The sequence below is a fragment of the Sorex araneus genome, chromosome 4 (assembly GCF_027595985.1).
Source record: "Sorex araneus isolate mSorAra2 chromosome 4, mSorAra2.pri, whole genome shotgun sequence".
NCBI lineage: Eukaryota > Metazoa > Chordata > Mammalia > Eulipotyphla > Soricidae > Sorex > Sorex araneus.
In genome coordinates, this window is record NC_073305.1 from 116102422 (window position 1) to 116128052 (window position 25631).

General features: G+C 49.5%; 1 protein-coding gene across 9 annotated transcripts in view; it reads left to right on the plus strand.

The window, feature by feature from the left end:
- Nucleotides 1–25631, plus strand: part of ANKRD6 (ankyrin repeat domain 6) — a 197444-nt gene that overhangs the window by 158328 nt on the left and 13485 nt on the right. For all 9 annotated transcript variants that reach the window (XM_055136194.1, XM_055136196.1, XM_055136197.1 and 6 more), the window contains exons 4-9: nucleotides 5391–5489; nucleotides 6679–6777; nucleotides 9814–9912; nucleotides 12068–12166; nucleotides 16510–16608; nucleotides 18242–18319. In XM_055136194.1, coding sequence (XP_054992169.1) covers nucleotides 5391–5489; nucleotides 6679–6777; nucleotides 9814–9912; nucleotides 12068–12166; nucleotides 16510–16608; nucleotides 18242–18319 — 573 coding nt within the window. The remainder of the gene's footprint in view (nucleotides 1–5390; nucleotides 5490–6678; nucleotides 6778–9813; nucleotides 9913–12067; nucleotides 12167–16509; nucleotides 16609–18241; nucleotides 18320–25631) is intronic.

The following is a 25631-nucleotide window of genomic DNA, read 5'->3' on the forward strand; positions in this document are numbered from 1 at the left end:
CACACACACACACACACAAATGACTGTGGACCACTCCTGCTGACAATGTGCGTTGCTCACCAGGAGAGCCCCTGGAGAAGAGATGGGGCTGATGGGCTGGAAACAGTACAACAGGGGAGGCACTTGCCTTGCATGCAGCCAACCTGGATTTGATTCCTGCCATCCCATATGGTCCCCTGAACTCACCAGGACTAATTCCTAAGTGCAGAGCCAGAAGTAATCCCTGAGCATCCCAGGGTGTGGTCCAAAAACCTAAAATGAAAAAGAAAAAAAAATGATGGAACTGAAAAACTTGCTTTTTCCCTCTTCTCATCTTGATTTCTCTTGGCGTCCACTCTGTTTAAAAGAACCTACTCCAAGACACAGCAGTTGTGGACCTGAGGAAAGAAGGCACACTGGGGAAGGGCTATTATTCACACTTAGCCTCTGAATCTCTTTATTCAGAATTTCTATAGAATGTTTCTGGTTGGCTTCTTGGAGATCAAGTATCCATCCCTGAGACAAACCATAGTGACTGGCATGGGCTAAGGACCTCGATTGCCCTGATGGGTAGATACTTTATGAAGTAGATGTAGGGACCCAGGTGAGAGCATAAAGGTCACGTGTGCATGCAGTGTGTGGGGAGTAGTATCTCACCAAAACACCAGGATAGCCTCTTAGCACTGCCAGATGTGGCCCCAAAATCATCACAACAAAAATAAGTAGATGTAGACAAATTATAAATAGTCCTCCAATGAGCTATAATGATAAAGTCCCATGAAAATGTGATCAAAACTATCTTCTGAAACTTTGTTTCTAGCCCTAGTTTACATTGTAGGAATCTAGGAAATAAGGACTTTTGTGAGGAGCACAGAATCATGAAGTATCTGCTCCTAACCCCCTCAGATCCTTCTTTGGTAATTGATCATATACTGTTTCTGAATATGACACCCTCAGTTGTGCTATGGTGCAGGTTATCACTGTGCTGTCATTTTTTCTTGGTTCTCTGAAGTCCTAAAATGTGTCAGAAAAAGTAAAGCATTTGCCATGAATAACTATGTCATCATTGGTTTCTACACAGACAGAAGATGTCCAATATCCTTCCTACATCTCTAGTTATATTTAGAACCTATTGGGTCGTCAAGGATATTATTTTCAAAAGCTGCTGAGTTAGCACCAAGCTGTTGATGTCTACCTTGGGTCATGATGCTTTTGTTTTCCTGCCCCATGGCCATATAATATTTATAACATTTGAAACTGAGCATCCCACAGAAAAAAGAGCAGGTAGGACCCTTGCCTTGCACATGGCTGACCCGGCTTCAATCCCTCACACCTATATGATCCTTTAGGCCCTCCAGGAATGATCCCTGAGTGTAGAACCAGGAATAAGCCCTGAGCATCACTGAGTGTGGCAAACAAAACAAAACAAAAACAAAAAATCCGTGGGGGCTGGAGCAATAGTACAGTGGGCAGGGCATTTGCCTTGCACTCGGACAACCCGGGTTGGATTCCCAGCATCCCATATGGTCCCCCAAGCACTGCCAGGAGTAATTCCTGAGTGCAGAGCCAGGAGTAACTCCTGTGCATCACCAGGTTTGACCCCCAAAAAAGTCCTTGACTATAAGGTATAATAACACCCTTCGATGACAGGAGTGCAGGTACAGGGAGAGAGCAGAGACTCTGACACAGAAAAGGCGGGGCATCAGTTGCTGGCACAGACTTGTCAGGATGTGTCTCGTCTTCTCTTTGAATATTTTAAGTCCTTCTCACCACACAGCCAAGATGGCAATTCCAGGCAGATATCCCAACTCAGCATTCTTGCCTCAGGTCTTGAACTCTGAGTTTTCATGCAGCAAGAGCCATACTGACTGCCTCAAACTTCTGCTATTTGTATCAGGAAAGAGGAAGTAAAGCAGGCCTGAGCACTCACCATGTACATAAAGGCAGACTTGTCAGCAGAAGGAAAGCCAGCTCTTATTTTTAGACCAAGACACCCCTTTCATCGATCACAATTGTTGTCTTGCATCTCTTGATTGTCTGGGATAGAAGAATGTGTACATTGCTTCTTCCCAAATGATTCAAAACAAAACACAACAAGGGTAAAAACAACTGTGAATGGAGAAGGTACAGTTAATTTGCATGTCTTGTGAAGTGATGCATCTCTCAGGATCCGGCTCCTGGAAGTCTTCTGTATATTTACCATGTGCTGATGACAGTCTTGAGATTTTTGCAAGATTTCAAGGATGGGAATTCTTTAAGGGTGTTTTTTAAGGAAGTTGGGAGATTATTGGAAACGTCCTTTTCTAAGTTACCTGATTTGGGTGGCACGGTAGAAATTAAGAATGTTAATTTTATGAAAACGATATCCCCAACTTCCTATTCCACAGATATTGTTCTATCATGTTAAGGACTGTATCACTGTATCACTATTCATCTCGTTGATCATCGATTTGCTTGAGCAGGCCCAGTAACGTCTCCATTCATCTTAGCCCTGAGATTTTAGCATCCTCTCTTTACTCGTCCTTCCCAATGGTGCCGCATTAGAGGCTCAACATGAGAATTAGTTGAAGAATGACCTCCAGTGGCCTGAATGGGATTATTATGAACTTCCACCTGTGGAAATAGGGTCTTTAGAATAAGCAATTCTAGAAATAAATTTCTTCTTGCTGCCCATCAATTCTGTCAACTCCCATTGAAGATTTAATGCCATTTTGGACTGGTTGATGAGCAGTCACATGGCCTCTACCTCAAATGTAGTCCTTGACTCTGTGGCCACAGTAGAAAGCATGAAAGAAGGGGAAAAATCAGAGAAAACAGAAAAGAAAGGCAGGGGAGAACTCTAGAAGATCATAGAGAGAGAGTGAGCCATCTGTTTTGCACACCTATCTTGCCTTAAGCTGTGGTAAGCACCTGTACACCTGAGGAACCCTCCCCCTCCCCCCATTCTTTGCAGGGAGTATATCCCACCTCGTATGACTGCTGTTTCTTCCCTGAGCTCATCTTTGGCATCTTCCCACCCTGGAGCCACTCTTCTCACTATGCAGAAGAGGAAACTAAATGTATTTCACAGCAGTTATTTAGACCGCAAATGTGCCAAGCCTTTTAAAAGCTCAAAGTGAGCAATACTGATGTCTTAGAAGAACTGAGAACTGGCACTGATGCTAACAGGCCAGCAGGTTCCAAATGAAAGTGTCAAGCCACAAGGTCGCTGGCTGTTGAACTTTCCAACTGCAGCATTCTTCCATCTACTGCTTCCTGGTCCATCATTCAACAAATGCTTCTTGGGTAATAGAACTGGCATTGTGCTGAGTCCTCAGCTTGATGTGTCATCAGGAGGTAGCGCCAACACCTGATCTCTCTTAAGATCTGTCATAAGGCTAATTGACCTTACAGATTGGAAGGAATGGGGAAAATGAGTGCCAAGAAGAGCTTGCTCCTGGCTCCGTTCTCAGGAATTGCTCTGGGTGGGCTCAGAGTACTGTGTAGATTGAACCTGGGATGGCTATGTGAGGCAAGCACTTTACCGGCTGTACTATTGCTCTTGCTATACCCCTAAATTTTACTTTTGCAGGGGTCACATCCAGCTGTGCTTAGAGATTACTCCTGGCTCTGCACTCAGGAATCGCTCCTAGTGGTCTTAAGGAACCATATGGGATGCCAAGCATCAAACCCAGGTTGGCCACGTGCACGGCATGTGCCCTACTTGCTGTACTATAGTTCCAGCCCCACTCCTAGATTTTTAAAGGGAGATTTAAAAATATTTTATGGATGTAAATTTGAGATTTAAGATGCAGTGCTTTTTATTGTGATTTTTTAAATAATATAAAATGACCATCTTGATTACTGGGAAAGGGGGGTGTTTGTTTTAGCTTGGGGGTCATACCCAGCAATGCTCAGGGGTTACTCTTGGCTCTGGACTCAGGAATTACTCCTAGTGGTGCTTGGGGTCCCAAGTTGGGATGCCGGGCATCTAATCGAGGCTGGCCGTGTGCAAGGCAAGTGTTCTACCTACTGTACTCTTCCAGCCCCAATCTTGACATCTCAAAGTATCATTTGAAGGCTTTAAGTACATTTACATTCTAGAAACTTCCATTCCATTCCATTGTTCTTCAAATTCAGTGCTTTTCATGTATGTTGTTTTCATAATTCCAGGGAGGTTTTGTGAGAGAACCAGCATTTTATTAAGGTTGTTTCTTTGGTTTGTTTGTTCTTTTGGTCTTGGAGCCACACCCTGCAGTGCTCAGGGCCTTCTTTTGGCTCTGCACTCAGGGGTCACTCCTGGCAGTGCTCAGGGGACCATATGAGGTGCTGGGGATTGAACCAGGTTCAAACCATGTGCACATCAAGCACCTTAGCTGCTGCATTATTGCTCAGCCACTTTTTTGTGTGTGTTTTGTATTTGTATTGGTGTGCATGTGTGTGTGTTGTACATTAAGGTTATTTATTGGTGTTGCACACCCCACTCAAAACTCCAGGTCAAAAATAAAAAGCAAAAACCCAAAACCCTCCTGTTTTCCTTTCTCAGATCATCTCTCTGTCTTCTCTTGACGGCAGTGTTTTCTCTGTCCCTCTGGTGTTTCACCAAGAAACCTTGTTTATGCCCAACTTCAACTTTAACCAGCCAAATCACAGAGACCCAAGGCAGGAAGGGAAACATCCCACCTCAACCCCACACCAGCCCTCCTTGTGTAGGTGAGGACCCAGAAACTCAGAAGCCACTCACTGCCCCGGTCCCTTATCCTGGGCATACTCCTCCCTGCATTCTGCCCCAGTCCCTACGGGAGCCTTGTTTGTGTCCACTTGACTCCCTGTGTCCATCTCCAAGATGAGATGTGCTTCCTGGGACCTCAGAGCTGCAACCGCCCGCTGTGAGTGTTCAGTGCTCTCTGGGCAGCAGCAAACAGGGTGAGCTGGCTCTCCACCGAGCAGAGAAGACCAGTGAGCCCTGGACCCTGAGTCCCGAGGAATGGCTCCTGGGCAGCGGGAAGCCGCATGGATGCTGGCAGAGCTAAGAGGCTGCTCGGTGGCTAGTCCGTGACTCTTGGCCAGGACTAATCAGGCAGCTCAGGGATGGCGAGTGCTGGAGAGCAGAGAGCCGGAGGGAAGTCCCAGGGTCTGCTGCTTCAGCTGTCTCCAGGGTGGCTCTGGGTCCTGCTGTTCCCAGATGTGACCAGCACGGTCCCCCTGCGCACCGCTGGCCTTGGGATGAAGCAAGGTCACAGGTCCCTCAAGACCAGCCCGGCAGCGCGGGTGTTGTGGGCTGGCCAAGGTCCTCTCTGCGTGCTCTCCCTAGCTGCACCCCAAACTCTCCTCTCCCAGCCTTAGTAGTGGGGGGCAGCAGACCCCCAGGCAGAGGGCGGGGCGTGGGTGCAGTTGTCTGACCACTCTCTTTGCCTCTGTGTCGGCTGCAGGGGGATCAGACAGCCTTGCACCGGGCCGCAGTGGTGGGACATACAGATGTGGTCGCTGCACTCATCCAGGACGGCTGCGCGCTGGACCGCCAAGACAAGGTGACTCGGGGTGTGGCAGGTGGACAGCCACCTTCAGAACCTCCCATTTGGTTTGTTTGCTGGGTGGGGAGTGCTCCGGGTATCCAGGGAGCACGCACTGCCAGCGACACAACCTGAGCCCTCTGCAGACAGAACTGTGCTCCAGCCAGTCAGTTTGGGTAACTTGTTCTCTTTGAAGAACTTCTGAGTGTTCTTTTTTGTTTATCTGTTTGAGCAGCTGTACCCAGAGATGCTCAGGGCTGATTCCTGGCTCTGTGCTCAGGGATCACTCCTGGTGGTGCTTGGGGGACCATATGGGATGCTGAGGATTGAACCTGAGTTGGTTACATGCAAGCAGGCACCCTCCCCACTGTACTATCATCACTCCAGCCCCGTTCTGAGTGTTCTTGATGGTACCGTTCCTGCCTGCTGTTTACCAGTCACGGTTTATCTTCAGTTATCTATTCATGATCAAGTCAGTCCAGATTCTGTTTGGGCTTCCCTACCCCCCTCTCCCCCTCCCCCCCATCGATTTTTGCATCATACCCAGCAGTACTCGGGGCTGCATCCTGGCTCTGGGCTCAGGGATCACTCCTGGCAGTGCTAGGGGAATCACACGCAGTGCTTGAACCAGAGTCAGTCACATGCAAGACCATCTCTCTGGCTCTCCTCCATCAAAGCACTTTAATGTCACTTTCTATTAAATGTCAGTTGTGGACAGGTCTTAGAACGGGCTTCTCAGCTAGAAGCAAGTCCTTGTGCCATGGTCCATCAAAGGACTAAAACACAGCTTGGCTATAACCAGTTCCTGACAGTGCTTAAAGATGCCTTTTCTTGAGTTTCTGGGAAAGCCCAAGAAACTCAATTCTCAACTGATATTTCTGGCTGTGTTTGAAATGAGAAAGGCCCCGTGGGTGGGCCCTAAATATGCACTAGGAGGGGCCGGGGAGATGGCTTCCAGGGCTAGAGTGTATGCTTTGCATTCAACTCAGCTCCGAGTTCAATCCTGGCACTGCAAGTGTCCCTCCCCCTACCCCCCGACACACACACACACACACACACACACACACAGAGCAGCCCTGAATATGGCTGGGTGTGGCCTTAGTGACCTGCAGCCCCTTTGGGCCCAGGCAGCTCCACCCACGAAAAGTACATGTATCTGGAGATGAGGGTGGGTGATGCGTTTTCTCTCCCCGTGTGTGTTTTGCAGGACGGGAACACAGCTCTGCACGAAGCCTCCTGGCACGGCTTCAGCCAGTCAGCCAAGCTGCTCGTTAAAGCCGGAGCCAACGTGCTTGCCAAGAACAAGGTGAGGCCAGGCAGGTGCTGGGACTCCCCATCACCCGCAAGATTCTGCAGCCTTCCCGCCCCGGGGAACCTCTCTTGTGGCTGAAGGGATCCTTGGCAGGGGAATCGAATGCTCCAAAGTCCTTAGTGAGCACAACGTACATCAGAGACTACCCATCTCATGTGGCTTCTCAGAGAAAAAAAAAAATTCTTCAGCAGCTCCCTGGAAATCTCCCTTCTTTAAGTGAACAAACAGAAAGCAGCCCACTCCCCTACCCGTGGCAGATGGTCCCATGTCCCCACCGGGGAACTGTGCTGCCCACATGGGGAAACACGGGGCTCCATGGCAGAAGCAGCTCCTTCTAAGAGAGGCTTCCTTTAAAGGCCCACCTCTCACAGTGCTTTCCCAGTGGTTCAGTGTGAATAAGGAATCCAGCCCTGTCTGGGCCACTCCCTTCATGTTGGATCTGTCGCGTCCAGGGCTCGAGAGCAATATTCCTCTAAACAGTTTTTACAGCAGACCTCCGAGTTCTTGTATTTAACCTGGGTGCTTGCTGTGTTGCTTAGGCCAGGTTCCCATCAACCTCTCTCGCGCTGCTGGCTTTCTTACTACATTTTGTTTTATTTGGGGGCCGCATCCGGCAGTGCTCAGAACTTACTCCTGGCTCTGCACTCAGAAATCCCTCCTAGCAGTGCTTGGAGAACCATATGGGGTGCCAGGGATTGAACCCAGATAAACTGCATGCAAGGCGAACAAACGCCCTACCTGCCGTGCGATCACTCTGGTTCCTCTTACTACTTTTAAAAGCAGTTACCTGCAGCCTTGCAGACCCTAATCCCATAATCTCAAAAAGTTCTCTTCGTGGGGCAAAAGAGACAGCAGAGAGGGAGTAGGGGAACATGCCAAGTGTCTGTCCCCACTTGGATCCTGGCACTGTGAGGGGGGCCCCATGTGTACACTGCAGGACCCAGCAGCACTTCATCTATGTGTGCTTGCAGTGCCCCGTAGGCCGGACTCACTGAGTCTCTCCAGGAGGAGCCCTCGTCCTTCTGAGCACTGCTTGGGATGTTGTACCCCAGTTTCAGAACCCCCAGTTGTGGAGAGACCAAGTCTTTATTACTAGCTCGAGCCATCGCTAGCTCGAGCTAGGGCCCAAGCCTCATCCAACACAGTGGAGTTTTGACAAGGGCCCCAACTCCAAATCACAAGCAATTTTTATATAGGGTTCAGAGTTCAGAAGCAATTTATATACCAGTCTATTTTTAGCGCCGGCCCTATTACAACAGTGGCCAGCAATTAGACAATAGTTTCCTCAGTCACAGTAACAGTTTCTAAGGAGGGTGCAGTGACCCCTCACAGTGGGCCAGACCCAACTGCCCAATTCCTTATCTAGGCAAATTACTCAACTGGGAGTTTACCAGAAACTGCAAGTCCTGTTTTTGGGAAACAGAAACTGAGGCCTGGCTGAGAGTTAATGTTGGCTGCAGCTGGTCATGGCATCAGTTTCGCCCTCATAGGGAGACCCAAAATAAACAAAGCGGAGCCGGAGAGACAGTACAGTAGGTAGGGCACTTGCCTTGCATTCAGTTGACCAGGTTCGATTTCCGTGCCCCATATGGTCCCCCAAAGACCACCAGGAGTAACCCCTGAAGGAAGAGTCAGGAGTAAGCCCTGGGCATTGCAGAGTATGACCCAGAAACCAGAGAAGAAAGAAAAAGACTTCGGCTTGAGATCAGTTAGCCTATACTCCAGCCCCGCTCAGCTGCTTGCAGAGCTAAGCGCCTCACCCCCTGCATTATCTCTTCAGCCCCTGGTCTCTCTGTGGTGGGCAGGAGGGACGCATGAGCTCCGGGAGGAACTTAATGTCACCCTCAGGAAACACTTAGTAAAAGCAAGCGAGGGAGAGAAGGAAGGAAGGAAGGAAGGAAGGAAGGAAGGAAGGAAGGAAGGAAGGAAGGAAGGAAGGAAGGAAGGAAGGGAGGGAGGGAGGGAGGGAGGGAGGAAGGGAGGGAGGGAGGAAGAGAGGGAGGGAGAGGGGGAAGGAGGGAGGAAGGGAGGGGCTGGAGAGATAAGGAAGGAAGGAAGGAAGGAAGGAAGGAAGGAAGGAAGGAAGGAAGGAAGGAAGGAAGGAAGGAAGGAAGGGAGGGAGGGAGGGAGGGAGGGAGGGAGGGAGGGAGGAAGAGAGGGAGGGAGGGAGGGGCTGGAGAGATGAAGGAAGGAAGGAAGGAAGGAAGGAAGGAAGGAAGGAAGGAAGGAAGGAAGGAAGGAAGGAAGGAAGGAAGGAAGGAAGGAAGGAAGGAAGGAAGGGAGGGAGGGAGGGAGGAATGGAGGGACAGGTAGAGGGAGAGGGAGGAAGGGAGGAAGGGAGGAAACAGGGGGGAAGGAGGGCGGGAGGAAGGGAGGGGCTAGAGAGATAGTAAGTGGCTGGGCACTTGCCTTGTATGTGACCAACCCAGGTTCTACTCCTGGCACCCCAGAGCCCCCTGAGCACCCCTAGGACTGATCTCTGAGCCTGTGCCAGGAGTAAGCCCTGAGCACGGCTGAGTGTAGCCCCAAAACCAAAATGATGATGATGATGATGATGATGATGATGATGATGATGATGATGATGATGATGATGATGATAAAGAAAGAAGAGAGAGTATTCTCCAGGGAGCCACCACCCCTGGAGGTAGGGGCCACTGGAATGGTGGAAGGACAGATTAGCCTGGGGCACTCGGGAGAAGCCGGGCTTTCTGTTTGGTCTTAAAGCAGATTTCCAGGAGCCCAAGGAAGTTTGGGAACCTCTTGCTTAGGCGCCCGCATCAGTGCCTGCAGCCTGGGGTGCCGGCAAGACTGACTGGGCCGGGCTTTGCTTTATAGTCCCGGAGTCCAAGGCTGAGGCCGCCAGGAGCCCCCCTAGTCCGGGGCTTTCTGATGGAGGGGGGCCTTCTGCCTCTGCGCGGGGATTCCGCACGAGCCGCCCTCCCCGGCTGCAGCCCGCGCGCCTGCAAGGGTCGAGAGTGCCACCTGCGAGCCGGAATGCTAACGTGGCCCCTGCTCTCGCCTCTCTCCTAGGCCGGGAACACGGCCCTGCACCTTGCCTGCCAGAACAGCCACGCCCAGAGCACCCGCGTCCTGCTGCTGGGCGGCTCCCGCGCCGACCTCAAGAACAACGTGGGTGAACCAGCCGCTCCCTGTCTCCTGGGGAGTAGCCCCGAAGGCGCCCTGCTGGCGTGTTTATTAGCCTAGAAAGCGTTTGTGCGAGCTCACCAGGGCTTTTCTGCTCCCTTGGCCCCAGCACCCGCCAGTTAGACGCCGCTGGAGCGGAAATGTGATAGTGGGGTGCTCAGGGTCTTGTCCTCAGGCAGTGGAGATGGAAAGCAACGGACCAGAGACCACCTTTCCAGCCAGATTCTAAAATTCCTCTATTTCGGGGGGTGGGAGAGGGGGTACAGAAGGTAGGGCGTTTGCCCAGAGCTCGATCCCCGGCATCCCATATAGTCCCCTGAGCATCACCAGGAATAATTCCTGAGCACAGAGCCAGAAGTAACACACCTGAGTATCACTGGGTGTGCCACCCTCCCAACCACCACCACCCTCCCCACCACCCCTGCCAATAAATAAATAAATAAATAAATAAATAAATAAATATATTTTATTTACGAAAGGGAAGGCATGGAAGCTTCCAGATTATGGGAGAGGGTCCCCTAGAGAAGGATTTCACAGGGCAAGAGTGATAGGACAGCGGTTAGGGCATTTGCCCTGCATGCAGCTGACCTGGGTTCTGTCCCTGACATCTCATATGGTCCCTCAAGCACCACCAGGAGTATAGAGCCAGGAGTAACTCCTGAGTATCACTGGATGTGACGCAAAAAAAAAAAAAAAAAAAAAGATTTCCGAGAGAACCCTTTCTCCTTTTACACAAACCTTTTAAACCAAAGGATGGGGGAGGGTAGGCCAGCGTTTCTTTTGTTGTGTTCCAAGACTGTGGGCCATTAAAACAAGGTTGAGATCAAGCGATAGTGCAGCAGGAAGGGCGCTTGCCTTGCAAGCAGCCAACCTAGGTTCAATCCCTGGCATCTCATATGGCCCCCCTGAGTAATTTCTGAGTGCAGAGCCAGGAGTAAGCTCTGAGCATCACCAGGTGTGGCCCAAAAAGTTTAAAGAAAGAAAAAAAAAGGGTGAGATGACTATCTCCTGACGTTCCATCACTCTGGTCTTTAGCACAATCTCCGTCATCCAGATTACACAGCACCCTTGAGACATCCCATATCGATAATTCCTTTTCTTAGGGCCAGATTACTTAGTCTAGGCCTGCCTGTTTCCCTGTTGCCCATTTTACTAGCACCCACGAACACCTCCTCCCTGTGGAAAGCAGCATTTCTTCATAATTCTCACACTCAGCGTCTGACTCGCTCAGGGCAGGGCGGGTCCAGTGTTTTCTGCTCAGCACGCATTTTGCCAAAGAAGTACAGCACGGCCATGCTTTGCCAAGAACACCTCAGATTCACTCCACAGTTATTTTATTTTATTTTATTTTTGTTTTTGCTTTTTTGTGCCATACCTGGCAGTGCTCAGGATTGACTCCTGGCTCTGTGCTCAGAGATCATTCCTTATGGGGCTCAGGGAACCATATGTGGTGGTGGTGGGGGGGGGGGGTTACCTCTGCACTGTCCCTCTCACCCAAAACATGTGTGATCTTAACATGTGAGAGCTGGCTCCGCTGCCCTGTCCTTCACCAGGATGGCTGTAAAGGCAGGCGCTCATTTCCAAAGCAGTGCTTGGGTCTCCATTCAGTGTCTACCAGGAGTCCCCGGGTGGTAGGAGAGGTGTGGAGTCAGAGGAGTGCTACCCAGTGAGGGGTCAGCAGGGTCTGCCGCAGCTTGCAGAAGCTTCTCTGGGAGCAGGCCTGCAGCACAGGAGATCCAGGGGCGGGGGTTGCAGACGGCCATGTGGTTCTGAGCCCATAAGTGGAGCATCTGTGGTTAAAGGAGAGGCGGTCAGACATCCCTAAAGACTATTCATATTGACGCCAGTTTGCTTACAGTTTTAATAACTCCTCTTGAGGGGTCAGAGCCACAGTACAGCGGGTAAGTGTTTGCTTTGCTCACGGCCAACCCAGGTTCAATCCTTGGCACCCTATGTGGTCCCCAAGCACTGCCAAGAATAATTCCTGAGTGCAGAGGCAGGAGTAGGCCCTAAGCACCCCTGAGTGTGGCTTAGAAACAATTAAGCCAATAATAAATAAGTAAATAAACAGCTCCTCTTGACTTTCCTGATGGGTGCTGTCATCACTCCCGCTGTGCTTAACTTTCATTTCTCTTGGCAGGCAGGTGACACCTGTCTGCACGTAGCAGCACGCTACAACCACGTGTCCATCATTAAGCTCCTGCTCAGCGCTTTCTGTTCTGTCCACGAGAAGAACCAGGTCAGTGCACGGGCTCTCCCACGGGCAGGGCCCAGGCTGCTGGAGGCGGGCACACTCTTCCACAGAGCTCACAGCTGATCCTATCTCCTGGAGACGTGTGCCGTTGCTCCTCCGCCATGCAAGGCAAACATTTCCTGGGCGTCTTGGCATGTGTTCTGCTTCTAGTGATTTTAAGGATTTTTAAAAACAGGTGGCATATGGGGGAGGTGACTCAGCCGGTGAGCATGTGCCACTCTTGTCTAAGGCCTTGGGTTTGATGCCAGCACCACAAAATAGGCGCGCGCACACACACACACACACACACACACACACACACACACACACACACACACACAAGGAAGTTGTGGCATAGTCGGTTAAACAAGGAATCTGGTGTCTTGTGACTCTGAGTTCTGTTCCTGGCACTGCCACTTTATTTGTGCCAAAGGAACCTCTGGTTTCTGTAAAAATGGGCACATGCTCTTTATCTGTGCTGTGTGGGCTGGGGTTTTGAAATCAAGCTGTTTCTCCCAGGATATAGATTTGGGTATGACTTTTAGTTCTTTGGATTAAAGAACATGAAAATCCTCATGTTTCAAATAATGAATTAGGGGCTGGAGCAATAGCACAGAGGGTAGGGCGTTTGCCTTGCATGTGGACAACCTCAGTTCGATTCCCAGCATCCCATATGGTCCCCTGAGCACTTCCAGGGGTAATTCTTGAGTGCAGAGCCAGGAGTTACTTCTGTGCATTGCCAGGTGTGACCCAAAAAGCCAAAATAAAAAAAAAATAAATAAATAAATAAATTGTTTGAGCTTTTGCAGTTTGTACTATTTATGTCTGAAGTTTAAAAATTAGATTATGAAGGCTAGAAAGATAGTCCAGGGATTAAGGGGCTTGCCTTGCATGTGGCCAGCCCAAGTTCCATATCTACCATAAACCCCCTGAGAACCTCCAGGAGTCAACCCTGAGTGCAGAGCCAGAAGGAAGCTCTGAGCACCACCAGGTACAGCCCCAAAACAAAAGAAAGTAAATAGCATTCCTGGGCCAAAGAGAAAGCTCACCAAGCTGAGGGCGTGCTTCACATGAAAAAAGGCCTAGGTTCAATTCTTTGCACTTGCATGGTCTTCCAGGCCCTGCCACGTGTATCCCCCAAACAAAACAAAAAAGTTTATTCCTGTATCCAAATCCAGTTAAAATAGTGATGCCCAGAACATCCAGGTAACAGGAGTTTTCAAAGGCTCCTGGTCTAAATGTACAGAAAGGATTGAGACTCACTGGTTAAAATAGCTTTCCCTTCCGGGGCCCAGAGAACTAGTACAGCAAGGAGGCATTTGCCTTGTCCTTGAACAACCCTGACATGGGCCCCTGGGCCCTGTCAGAAATGATCCCAGAGCACAGAGCCTGAAGTAAATGCCCTGAGCATTGCCAGGTATATCTGTCAAACTAAAAACTCACTTGTATCACTTGTCATCCCATTGATCTTTGATTTGCTCAAGCAGGCGCCAGTAACGTCTCCACTTGTCCCTGTCACATGTGAGTGTAGCCCAATGATATCTGCTTGCTCCAGGAAGCAAGTTGAGACTGAAGCGGTCATCAAAGCCCTAGCCAAACAGGGCGTTCAAACTCAGTACATCAAGATCCTCCACGAGCTGTATAACAGATTCACCACCAGGATCTCACCATTCTACGAGGAAGTGATCTTTGATGTAAAGAGAGGGGTTCGGCAGGGCGACACCATTTCACCGAAATTCTTCAGTACCACCCTCGAGAATGTCATGTGACGACTGGAATGGGAAGGAATGGGAGTGAAGATAGACGGTCGGGAATTACACCACCTCCACTTCGCTGATGACATCATTCTCATAACGCCAGACATTAGCCAAGCAGCACAGATGCTGGCCGACTTCGACCACGAGTGTGGAAAGGTCAGACTGCAGCTGAATCTCAACAAAACAATGTTTGTGAAAACAAACTAGTCCCTGAAGCTCCATTTGCTCTCAACGGAATGAACATCTCCAAATGCAGCAACTATGTGTACCTGGGTCGAGAACTCAACATGAGGAACGACTTGGACCCAGAACTGCGCAGGAGGAAGAAAGCAGCGTGGAAAGCCTTCAAGAGTGTCAAAGAAGTGGTTAAGAGGACGAAGAACCTCCGACTCCAGGCACATCTTTTTGACTCCATCGTTCTTCCTGCACTAACATACGCCTCAGATACTTGGGCCCTATGCAAACAGGATGAGAACGCTATTTGGGTATCCCAAAGAGGAATCGAAAGAGCCATGCTAGGAGTATCACGTTTCACTCAAGTGAGAGAAGGAATCCGGAGTTCTGACCTCCATCTAAGATCAAGAATCAGGGATGCTGTCTCGTTTGCCAGGTGTCGAAAATCAGATGGGCTGGACACTTAATGCGATTCAGAGAGGACCGCTGGACTAGAGCTGTTACCGACTGGATTCCACAGGACATCAAAAGACCACGTAGCCGCCCACTGATGAGATGGTCAGACTTCTTCATCAAAACCCTGAATGAACAATTTGAGGCTCTTCCTGTTCAAACCAAAACATAAAATAATAAAAATAAAACAGCTTATTTCTGCCATTCTGTAGCCTCCACATTGAACCAATGTGTCTCAGTCTTGGTGGCAGGTCACAGTCACCACACTCTGGATGGATTAAAGTGGAATGTTGGGGGTGGGACTTAGGGCTTGGGAGTTTTTCAAGATCCCTGGCCAAGTCTGGTGTGAAGCTAGGCCAGGAAGACTCTGCTTTGGGGCTTCTCCAGTGCTCAGCCCCGGAGTCAGTGCCACTGGGTGCCACACATGGGGCTGGATATCCATGCTCTTGGGGAAAACGTCTCAGGGCACTTTACCTGATCACCAGGGTTGGGTTGATTTTTTGCTTTTAAGGTGTTTTGGGGCTACACCTGTCTGTGCTTGAGGCTTACTCCTGATTCTGTGCTCAGAGATCACTCCTGGAAGGGTCAGGGGCTCCTGTGCGGTGTTGGGGATCAAACCTTGGTCATTCGTGTGCAAGAACAAGAGAATTATCTGCTGTAATATCTCTCTGGCCCCCGAGAATGTGTTGTTTTATTTCCCCTATATTTATTTATCTCACTTATTTTGTATGGGGGTCCTGGTGGTGTGTATATAGGGAGGAGGTGTGTGTGTGCGGGGGGGACCCAACATTTAGAATTAAGCAAATTTATTTCTACCTTTCTTTCATAGTTGACTGAAGAGCTTCTGGGTTTTGTTTTTGCAGGATCAAGGGAGCTCTGTATAAAGGAAAACGTGAAAATTTCCCTAATAGGCTGTTTGGGGAAACACCCCGAGTCTGGAACAAGGTTCCCAGGGCCCCTCCCACCCCCGCTGTGGTGTGCTGGCCAGCCTCTGCTCTGGGCAGCCTGGAAGGCCAGCCACCAGCTGTGAGGGGAGCGCTGCAGAGCTCCAGGCAATCCAGTTGCCTTCCCTGGCCCCTTGCCCATCACCTGGCCTCTGAAGCTTGTCTTTTTTTTTTTTTTTTTTTGCTTTTTGGGTCACACCTGGCGATGCACAGGGGTTACACCTGGCTCTGCACTCAGGAATTACCCCTGGCCGTGCTCAGGGGATCATATGGGATGCTGGGATTTGAACCCAGGTCGGCCGCGTGCAAGGCAAACGCCCTACCCGCTGTGCTATCTCTCCAGCCCCTGAAGCTTGTCTTAAAGCTTCAGGTGCACCATTGTCCTGAAGCCCAACAGGGCTTATTTCCACCCCACATTTAGCTCTCTGATTTCTGGTCTCCCCAATAAAAATGGAACGCAATATTGATGCACAGCTCATTTCATTCCACGATCTCTTTTAAAAGAAGCACACTGGGTGTGATAGCCCAATGGGTAGAGCATTTGCCTTGCACGAGGCCAACCCGGGTTTGATTCCCAGCATCCCATATGGTCCCCTGAGCACTGCCAGGAGAGATTACTGTGTGTAGAGCCAGGAGTAACCCCTGTGCATCCCCAGGTGTGACCCAAAAAGCAAAAAAAATTAAAAAATAAAAAATAAATAAAAGAAGCACACAGAGGATCATACAACACAAAAGGCACTTGCCTTGCCCATGGTCAACCCCATGTGGTCTCTGAACACCCCCAGGAGTGATCCCTGAGTACAGAACCAGGAGTAAGCCCTAAGCACTGCCAGGTGAGGCCCCAAAACACAACAAACAACAACAACAACAAAAGTATATGCTTGAGCAAAAAACACCTTCGTCCTCTCCAGTAAATGTCAATCATGGTTTGGCTTTGGGAAGCCACGGCCAGACGATGGGATTAGAAACAGATGGAATGGAGTAAATGGAGTCAAGTGGCCTTTCTTCTGGTTCCTTTCAGGCTGGAGACACAGCCCTTCATATCGCCGCGGCCCTCAATCACAAGAAGGTGGCGAAAATCCTCCTGGAAGCAGGAGCAGATGAGACCATTGTCAATCATGTAAGTGGACTGGTCCCGGCCCTTCCCACCTACTGGGCTCTCAGAAACCAGAGCTGCCTCAGCACCTCAGGTGTCGGGGGCTCTTGCTCTCGGCCCCTGAGAGGGGAGCCCCGGACTCTTCCTTAGACTCATCTGGTGAGCTCATCCTGGCACAAAAAGAGTGGTCAGGGTTGGTGGAGGAGGCAGACCAGTGGGGGTTACTCAGATGAGTTCTGGGCCTACCACTTGAGGTGGTCCTTAGGAAAATAATCATGTGGCCAGGCCATTAATTTTCCTCAGAAAACACCTGTTTTGGGACAAAGTGATACTACAGTAGGTAAGATGCTTGCCTTGCACCTGTACAGCCAAGAGTGACCCCTGAGAGTAGTGCGAGGAGTAAATCCTGAGCATAGCTGGGTGTGACCCAAAACCCCAAAAAAATAAACTGAAAACAATAAAACACCTTTCTCTCAAATTGTCATTTCTCTCTTGCTCCTTCCTCCTCTCTCTCCTCATCATTCCTTCCTCTCTCTTTTTCCTCTCTCTTCTTTCCTTTGTCCTCTGATTCCTCTTCATTTCTCTCCTCTCTCTTCTCTCTCTTCCTTCCTTTCTACCTGGTTCCCCTCCCCTCTTCTCTTCCCCTCTCTGGGTCTGAAATCGTTCATGAAGTGTCTGTCTGAGGGTTGGGGTGCTGCGGCAGTGTGTCTTGTTCCCAGGTCCTGCTCATCTCCAAGCTCTAGGCTCGCCTGCTGTACGTCACAGTCCCTCTCCCAGAATGCCTTGTTTTCACCTCTGGCTTAGGGTTTTCTTTCCCCTAAATTTTTATCGTGGCCAGAGCTTCCTGATGGGTTTTTCATAGCCCAGTTCCTGAGACTCCTGGCTGGATCCTCATCTGCCCTTCAAGCCATTTTCCCTGTGTTTTCTGGTGATGATTGATGGGTGGTTGGATTTCATGATCCTTCAGTTTTTTTTGGTTTCGGGTCCCTCTTAGCTGTGCTCAGGGATCACTCCTGGCTCTGTGCTCAAGGGACCACATGAGGTGCAGAAGGTCAAATTGAGGCTGGCTGCATGCAAGACAAGAGCCTTAATCTACTAGAACTTTCTCGCCAGCGCCATCCCGTGTACTATTTCCTCAACTGAAATCTTCCTCCTGGACCTTGTCTGGTTCTGCTTTTTGTTTTTGTTTTGGGGGTGGGGGGGTCATGCCCAGGGATGCTCAGGGCTTACTCCTGACTCTGCACTCAGGAATCACTCCTGGCATGCTTGAGGGACCATCTGGGGTGCTGAGGATTGAACCTGGGTCCGTCTCAGGCAAGGCAAATGCCTCACGCACTGTGCTATCCCTCTGGCCCCCAAGGACCTTGTCTGGTTTTACTGCCCCTGTCTCTTTGTGGAAGCTTCCTGCTGCAGTGCCCCAGACTTGGCTTCCAAGTGAGCAAGGCTGCTCCGAGGTCAGCACTTACACTCCTTGGCTGTCCGGTGGGCAGCACTGGGCCTCCCCAGTGCCTCTCGCTGGTCTGGCCCCTCCTGGAGTGGGGTGAGCAGGGCTACGTCCTGCTGGTGATTGTATTGCAGGGACCGCAAGGTGCTGGTGGCGGGGCGGAGGGTGCAGGGTTGGTGCCGCTCCTCACCCTCCTCCTGTGCCTCTCCTCAGGCAGGCCAGACCCCGCTGGAGACCGCACGCTACCACGACAACCCAGAAGTCGCTCTTCTCCTCACCAAGGCTCCCCAGGTGGGACTCTCTGGGCTTCCGGCTCTATGGCTTGTGGGAGGCAGCAATTGGGATTCCGGGCCATTATTGCGGGCTGAAATAGGGAACTGGTGGGCTTACTGAGCAGGTGTGGAAACGAGGGGCACCCACACCCACGTGGGCCTCTGCGAGCACTGGAACCAGAGCTTGCTGCTCTGCCTTCATGGCATCCTCTCCTCCCTGGGCTGGCTCCCCCTGCCCTCCCGCCTACCCACTTGCCATCATGACATCCCAGCAGAAACACTGCCCGAGAGGCCGAGTCTGGAGGATGAGGACAAGGCCTTTAAGAGGATGGCATGAGGCAAGCCACTGCCTTACTGTGCTCCTTTGTACGGGAAGCAGAAGGATTCCCTGAGGGCTCCAGTTCCTAGCCAGATAATTAGGTTTGGTTTTAACATTGGACCTGGGGTTCACAGCACACGCCCACAATTCAATTAGCAGCGAAAGCAGGAGGGAGAGGATCAAAGGGGTAGTTTGGAAGATGGTCTGTCTGAGGCGAGCTTCCAACATGAGGCTGTCCACAGGGAAAAGGGCAGTGCTAGAAGCTAGGCATGCAGGGCAGAAGGTGGCTGGTGCGATTCAGTGACCTGGGTGTATTCCGTTCTGCAGAAGTGTGTGGTCAGGAAGGCCAGTGGACTTCATCTAGGCAGGGCCACTCACACAGCTACCTTGGATCAGTTCTTGCTTTCCTCTGCATGTTCACTTAGGAATAACATACTCTCAGGTAGTTCTGCTTTATATATATAGAGCTTTCACTTTTCATTGTATTTTGGCCATCACTCAACTTTTATTTATTTATTTTAATGTCCTTCAGATTTATTATGTTGTCACAAATGGCATCATTTCTTTATCAAGGCCAAATAATATTCCATTAACTATACATATACACAAATTATATATATACACACAAATATACATACCACGGGTATATTTTATCCTTCACTAAACTTTTAAAAATTATTATTTTATTCAAGTTGAATTTTAAAATTATCTAAATAACAAAGAAGTTTAAGGGCCAGTGACCCCATTCAATCTCTGGCAACTCCAGGAGTGAACGTTGAGTACAGAGCCTGAGCACCATGGGGTATGACCCCAAACTCCCCATCAAAGAACTTTGATGATAATCTATTAACAATCTTAGCACCTTGAAATAACTGTTTCTTCATATACCACAAAAGATCATTTTACATAATTGTGCTTGCAATGACATACCTTTCCTAGTCTACCCTTTATCCTCACAATAATAGGGAAATGTTTTGCCATCTTCATAGTTACTCATCATGTGAGCATAGTCTGGGCAGGGTGAGTGTAAGTTGCCATGGGTCGGAGAGATAGAACAGCGCTTGCCTTTCACCAGCTGACCTGGTTTAATTCCCAGCATCCCATGTGGTCCCCCAAGCATAGCTAGGAGTGAACCCTGAGTGCAGAGTCAGGAGTAAGCCCTGAGCACAGCAGGGTGTAGTACAAAAATAAAAATAAATGTGATCTAAGCAGAGTCTTGAGCAATAGTACAGAGGGTAGGACACTTGCCTCGCCCATGGCTGACCTGACCTGGGTTTGATCCCCGGCATTCCTGAATCCCTCCAGCAAGAACACCCAGAACACAGAATCAGGAATAAGCCCTGACCACTGCAGGGTGTGACCCAAAAACAAAATAGGGATCTGTATAGGGGTCACTTGAAAAGACCTGAGCACCATTGGGTGCGGCTGGCCCCCTCCCCCTTAAGTAAATAAATAAAAGTAATCCACACAATTTTTTTTTTTGCTTTTTTTTTGGTCACACCTGGCGATGCACAGGGGTTATTCCTGGCTCTGCACTCAGGAACCACTCCTGGCGGTGCTCAGGGGACCATATGGGATGCTGGGAATCGAACCCAGGTCAGCCACTTGCAAGGCAAACGCCCTACCCACTGTGCTATCGATCCACCCCATCTAGTCTTTTGTTTTTTTTTAATAGCTTTTTTTTTTAAGGTTTTTGGTCACACCCCAGCAGTGCTCAAGGGTTACTCCTGGCACTGAATGCTCCAAGCAGTGCATTATTAAAGGGGATAAGCAAAGTGTGGACTCATCCCATTAAGCTCGCTCTCTCTTTCTCTCCTGCTCTCTCCCTCTCCCTCCTCCCTCTCTCTCTCTTTTTCTCTCTCTCTCCCACTCTCTCTCCCTCTCCCTCCTCTCCCTCCCTCCCTTCCCCCCTCTCTCTCATCCCCAAATAGCATTTTGTCTGAAACAGGAAACCCCTTTCCTCTTGCACCTTAGTTGTCTTTGGATCTCAGTGAGTCCCATGGTACTAAGAGGATACTTCTTTCTGAGGCCCAAGGTTAGTGACAAGACATTGATGATGCTCCATTTGGCAGATAGAATGGCCCCTCAGGAGGTCAGCCTTGCAAAGTTACTTTCAGAGGCTAGGAACAGTGTCAGTGGGGTGAGAGAGATCTTCCTGATGATTATTTGGGGGTTGGATCACTTGCTTGTCACTTGCCTTTCTTGATAGACTTGGTTCACAAATGCTTCTGTAGGCAAGCATCAGACTGTTTCAGGCTTCAGGTCCTATTCTAAAGGTCCAGATAATTGGATAAGCATTGAACACAAGTCATCTCTCTCTCAACATCTCAACTTTCCAATGACACTATATATATATTGCTTTTTGGGTCACACCCGGCAATGCTCAGGGATTACTCCTGGCTCTGCACTCAGGAATCACTCCTGGCGGTGCTCAGGGGACCATATGGAATGCGGGGAATTGAACCCGGGTCAGCCATGTGCAAGGCAAACACCCTGCCTGCTGTGCTATCACTCCAGCCCTGACACTGTATATTTCATGATCACGATTATGAAATCCCGTTAATCAACAATTTATCGATTTATCGAGCAGGCTCAGTAACTTCTCATTTCGTCCTTTCCCTGAGATCTTAGAAGTCTATCTCGACTTGCCCCCCCCCCCCAACGATGTCGCACTGGGGGCTCTTTCAGGGTCAGGGAATAAGATACAGCTTGTTACTGGATTTAGCATATGAATACACCGTGGGAAGCCTGCAAGGCTGTCCCATGTGGACAGGAAACTCTCAGAAACTTGCCAGTTTCTCCCAGAGGGAGAAGTAGGCTACAAGATATCGCGTGGCCGCAAAGCGGCCACGCACTTCTGAAACTTTGCTTGCTTTTAAGTCTCTCTCTGGATGTTGGCCATTAATGGGATTACACACACCTGGGTTCCTCTACTGGTACTTTCATGCATGAGGCCTGTCCGAATGTGTGGAGAGGGGCCTCGAGCATGGCGTAGCTAGGTTCCGGTGGTCTTCGGGCCGCTGGGAGCTCTGCTCAGGGTGGGGAGGGAAGCTGGAACCCATCTCCTCCGAGGGGCCCCAAGGACGACAGCCAGGCGTGTGGGCAAGAGATTCTCTGCATCACTCTCTTCTGAGAGCTTGCTTTTAAGTCTCTCTCTGGATGTTGGCCGTTGATGGGATTACACACACCTGGGTTCCTCTGCTGGTATATTTAGCTTTGGAAATGATTTGCTGGTTTAAGGATGCTTTGTTTGTTTGTTTGTTTGTTTGTTTGTTTGTTTGGGCTCAGGAGACTGTATGAGGTGCTGGAGATCAAATCCAGGTCAGCCACGTGCAAGAAAAACTCCCTACCAGCTGTACTATCACTCTGTTTCCTCTTTTTAAAAATCTCTCTCTTTCTTATTGTTTTGTTTTGTTTTGTTTTGAGGCCACACCTGGCAGTGCTAGGGACCCTATTGTACTGGAATTTGAACCAGGTCACACTGCATCCACATGCTAGGCAAGTGTCTTAACCTTTGTACTATCTCTCTGGCCTGGCTTAAGGAAAATTTTACCATTCTTAGAAATTATGTAGACCCACAAAGCACCTTTTTTGATGTAAGTGATAGCTGTAAGTAATTATCATACTTGAAATTAAAATAGAAAAATTTTAAATGTTTATTCACTTAAAGATAACAAGCCCCTGGGGCTGGAGCTATAGCACAGCAGGTAGGGCATTTGCCTTGCAAGTGGCTGACCCAGCTTCAATTCCCAGCATCCCATGTGATCCCCTGAGCACCGCCAGGAGTAATTCCTGAGTGCAGAACCAGGAGTAACCCCTGTGCATTGCCAGGTGTGACCCAAAAAGAAAAAAAAAAACACAAAACAAAGATAACAAGCCCAAAGGATAGGGAAATAGCTCATAAGGCTGAGGTCTTGAGTTCAACTCCTGGTACTGCTTACTCCCCACTCTCAGTACCACTCCCCACTCTAAGTCCCCAAGCTGTCTCACTTGCATTATTGGGCTGAGTGTCCCCAAGAGTGGTTCCTGAGCACTGGTTAGGGTGGCTCCTATAAAAGAAAAAAAAATCCATTTTGTGTCAACATGAATATTGATGTTTTCTGAAAGGTGCTTTTTTGTCTTCCTGCGGACAGAGGCTTCTCTGTGTTTATTCACGGCCGGGGCCTCTCCTAGGGATAGTGAAGGGTTGTGCCTGATGGTTCTGTGCTCAGGGGCTGCCCTTACGATCTGGGGAGCCAGGCGGTGCCTCCAGTCATGTGCTCCAGCTCTTTTCACTTTTCCTTCTCTCTGAAAACCATTTTTTAAAAACCAAAAACCAAAAAATGGCAATATTGTTCTATACTTTTGCACATCTTGCTGTCTCACTTCAGGGAAGACAGCAAGAATCTCTTCAATTTCTGCTTGCAATCTACTATAACATCACCTGTGCTGCATGTGGTTAATACCATCACATTGACAGAGAGTGAGAGTGGGAAAGGCCAACATTGTCCTATTGTTATGAAAATAACATTTTATAACATGGGGCTGGAAGGATAATACAGCTGGCAAGGTACTTGTCTGCACAGGCATGTGGCTGAACTGGGGTCAATCCCCTATTTCCCATATGGTCCCCTGAGCACCGCCAGGAGTAACTCCTGAGTGCAGAGCCAGGAGTAACCCCTGAGCATCTTCAGGTATGGCACTGCATGCGCCCCCAAAATAAATAAATAAATAACTTTAACCTCCGGATCCAGGTGTCTCTGTATGTTTTCAGAACTGCTGACATAAGAAATGATAATATGGGCCTGGAGTGATAGCACAGGGAGTAGGGTATTTGCCTTGCATGCAGCCAACCCAGGTTCGATTCCCAGCATCCCATATGGTCCCCCAAGCACTGTAGGAGTAATTCCTGAGTGCAGAGCCAGGAGTAACCCTTGTGCATCACCAGGTGTGGCCCAAAAAGAAAAAAAAATGATAATATGATTTTAAAAATCCAGTTCAGGGCTGGAAATATAGTACAGGGGTTTAGGCACTTGCCTTGCTTATAGCTGACTTTGGCTTAGTCCCTGACATAGGATATGATTCCCGAGAACCACCAAGGGTCATTCCTGAGCACAGAGCCAGGAATAGCCTCTGAGCACCATGAGATATGGCTCAAGCCCCTCCCCCTCACACCAAAAAATCAGATTTATGGGCTGGAGAGATAGTACAGGCCCAGCGCACTTGCCTTACACTCAGCTGACTCAAGATTCATCCCTATCACCCTGTAAGGTCTCTTGGGTCCCACCCCGAGAAAGCACAGCTGGGTGTGTGTCCCCCCTCCCACCTCCTACCCCCTACCTAAAATCAGGTTCAGGCTAGGGAGATGACTCAAAGGGCTGGGGGCCCTGTTTTTCTGTGGAAGACCCATGTCCCATCTCTGGCCCTGCACAGTCTCCAAAGCACCAACCAATGTAATCCCCAAAACAACAACCATAACAACAAAGCAAACAAAACAGGAAAGAGAAAAAGTTTTGCCACAGACAAATGTAAAAAACATCTGCCAGGGGCAGCCGGGGGAGAACCCCAGCGGCTCTCCCCATCAGGGTTCGGGGGGTTGGTCCCAGGCCGCTCGCCCAGGCCATGGGGCAGATGGAAGAGGAAACGAAGGCCAAGCCGGTTGATTGATCAGTTGCCATATATTCCATTCTCTCCACGCACCTGTTCCAGTCTCTCTGAGCTCCCCATTCTAGTCTCACACGGCCCCTCATTCCCGTCTCCTCCTGTCTCTCCCGCTCATCTCTCCGCATTCCATCTTGCAGCCTCAGCTCTCTCTCTCTTCTCAGGGTTCTGACTCTGAAGGCTTCTCTGCCAACCTAGCCCCTCATTCCTTGATCACAGCCCTCTGAGTTCTGCTTTTTCTCATGAGTCTCTCCCCTTTACTTGTCTCTCTGGGCCCCAGTTATACCCAGCAAAATCAACATAAGAAAGCCCTTTCTGGGGCTGGAGCATAGCACAGCCTGTAGGGCGGGTAGGGCCAGTAGGGCGTTTGACTTGCACGTGGCCAACCCGGGTTCGATTCCCAGCATCCATATGGTCCTCTGAGCACCACCAGGAGTAATTCCTGAGTGCAGAGCCAGGAGTAACCCCTGTGCATTGCCGGGTGTGACCCTCCCCGCCCCCCAAAAAAAAAAGAAAAGAAAGCCCTTTCTGGGGCTGGAGTGATAACACAGCAGGTAGGGCATTTGCCTTGCACGTGGCTCACCCTGTTTGGATTTCCAGCATCCCATATAGTCCCCTGAGCACCACCAGGGGTAATTCCTGAGTAAAGAGCCAGGAGTAACCCCTGTGCATCTCCAGTGTGACCCAAAAAGCAAAAAGAAAAAAGAAAACCCTTTCTGAGGACCCACTGGGTTCAAAGGAAACACCACCTAGAGGTATTCCAAAGCTCTTCTGACTACCTGTAGGCAAAATACCTCTTAAGGTGTTTTTCTCCTTTCCTCAGTCCAAAAACTCAATCAACATCTTAATACTAGTTATTTTTGTATGCATACAGTAAGAGATACATTGAGCTTGTAGGGTGGCTCTCCTGGGAGCATCTTGCCACAGACTCAGACTACAGTGCTCAGGCCAGATTAATCATTCCTAACCCTAGCAGGGTCCGAATCTAGTTATTACTTTTTGGATCATGATTGCATTTGTCCATGACCAAGCTCTTAACTATAAGTTAGCTATAAGTTAAGCATTAGGCACTTTGGCCAGGCCCATCTCGATGCCAGGGTAGCACATAATTCAGTGCTTGCCCTGGGTTCATCCCATCCCTCATCGGGACCCTGCCTTTGGGGGTGCTAGGAGGTAAGGGCAACTGAGGCTTAGGTCGAGAGAACAGATGCCCAGGAGGAAAATATCATGTAGAGTCAAATATCATGTAGGTTATAAAAGCATAGCATTTACTACTGTCTTCCTGTGCCCATACAAAAAGGGCATTGCTCTGAACAAACTATACAAAGGACTCAAGGAGAAGAGAAAAACAATACTTACAAGTCAACAGAAC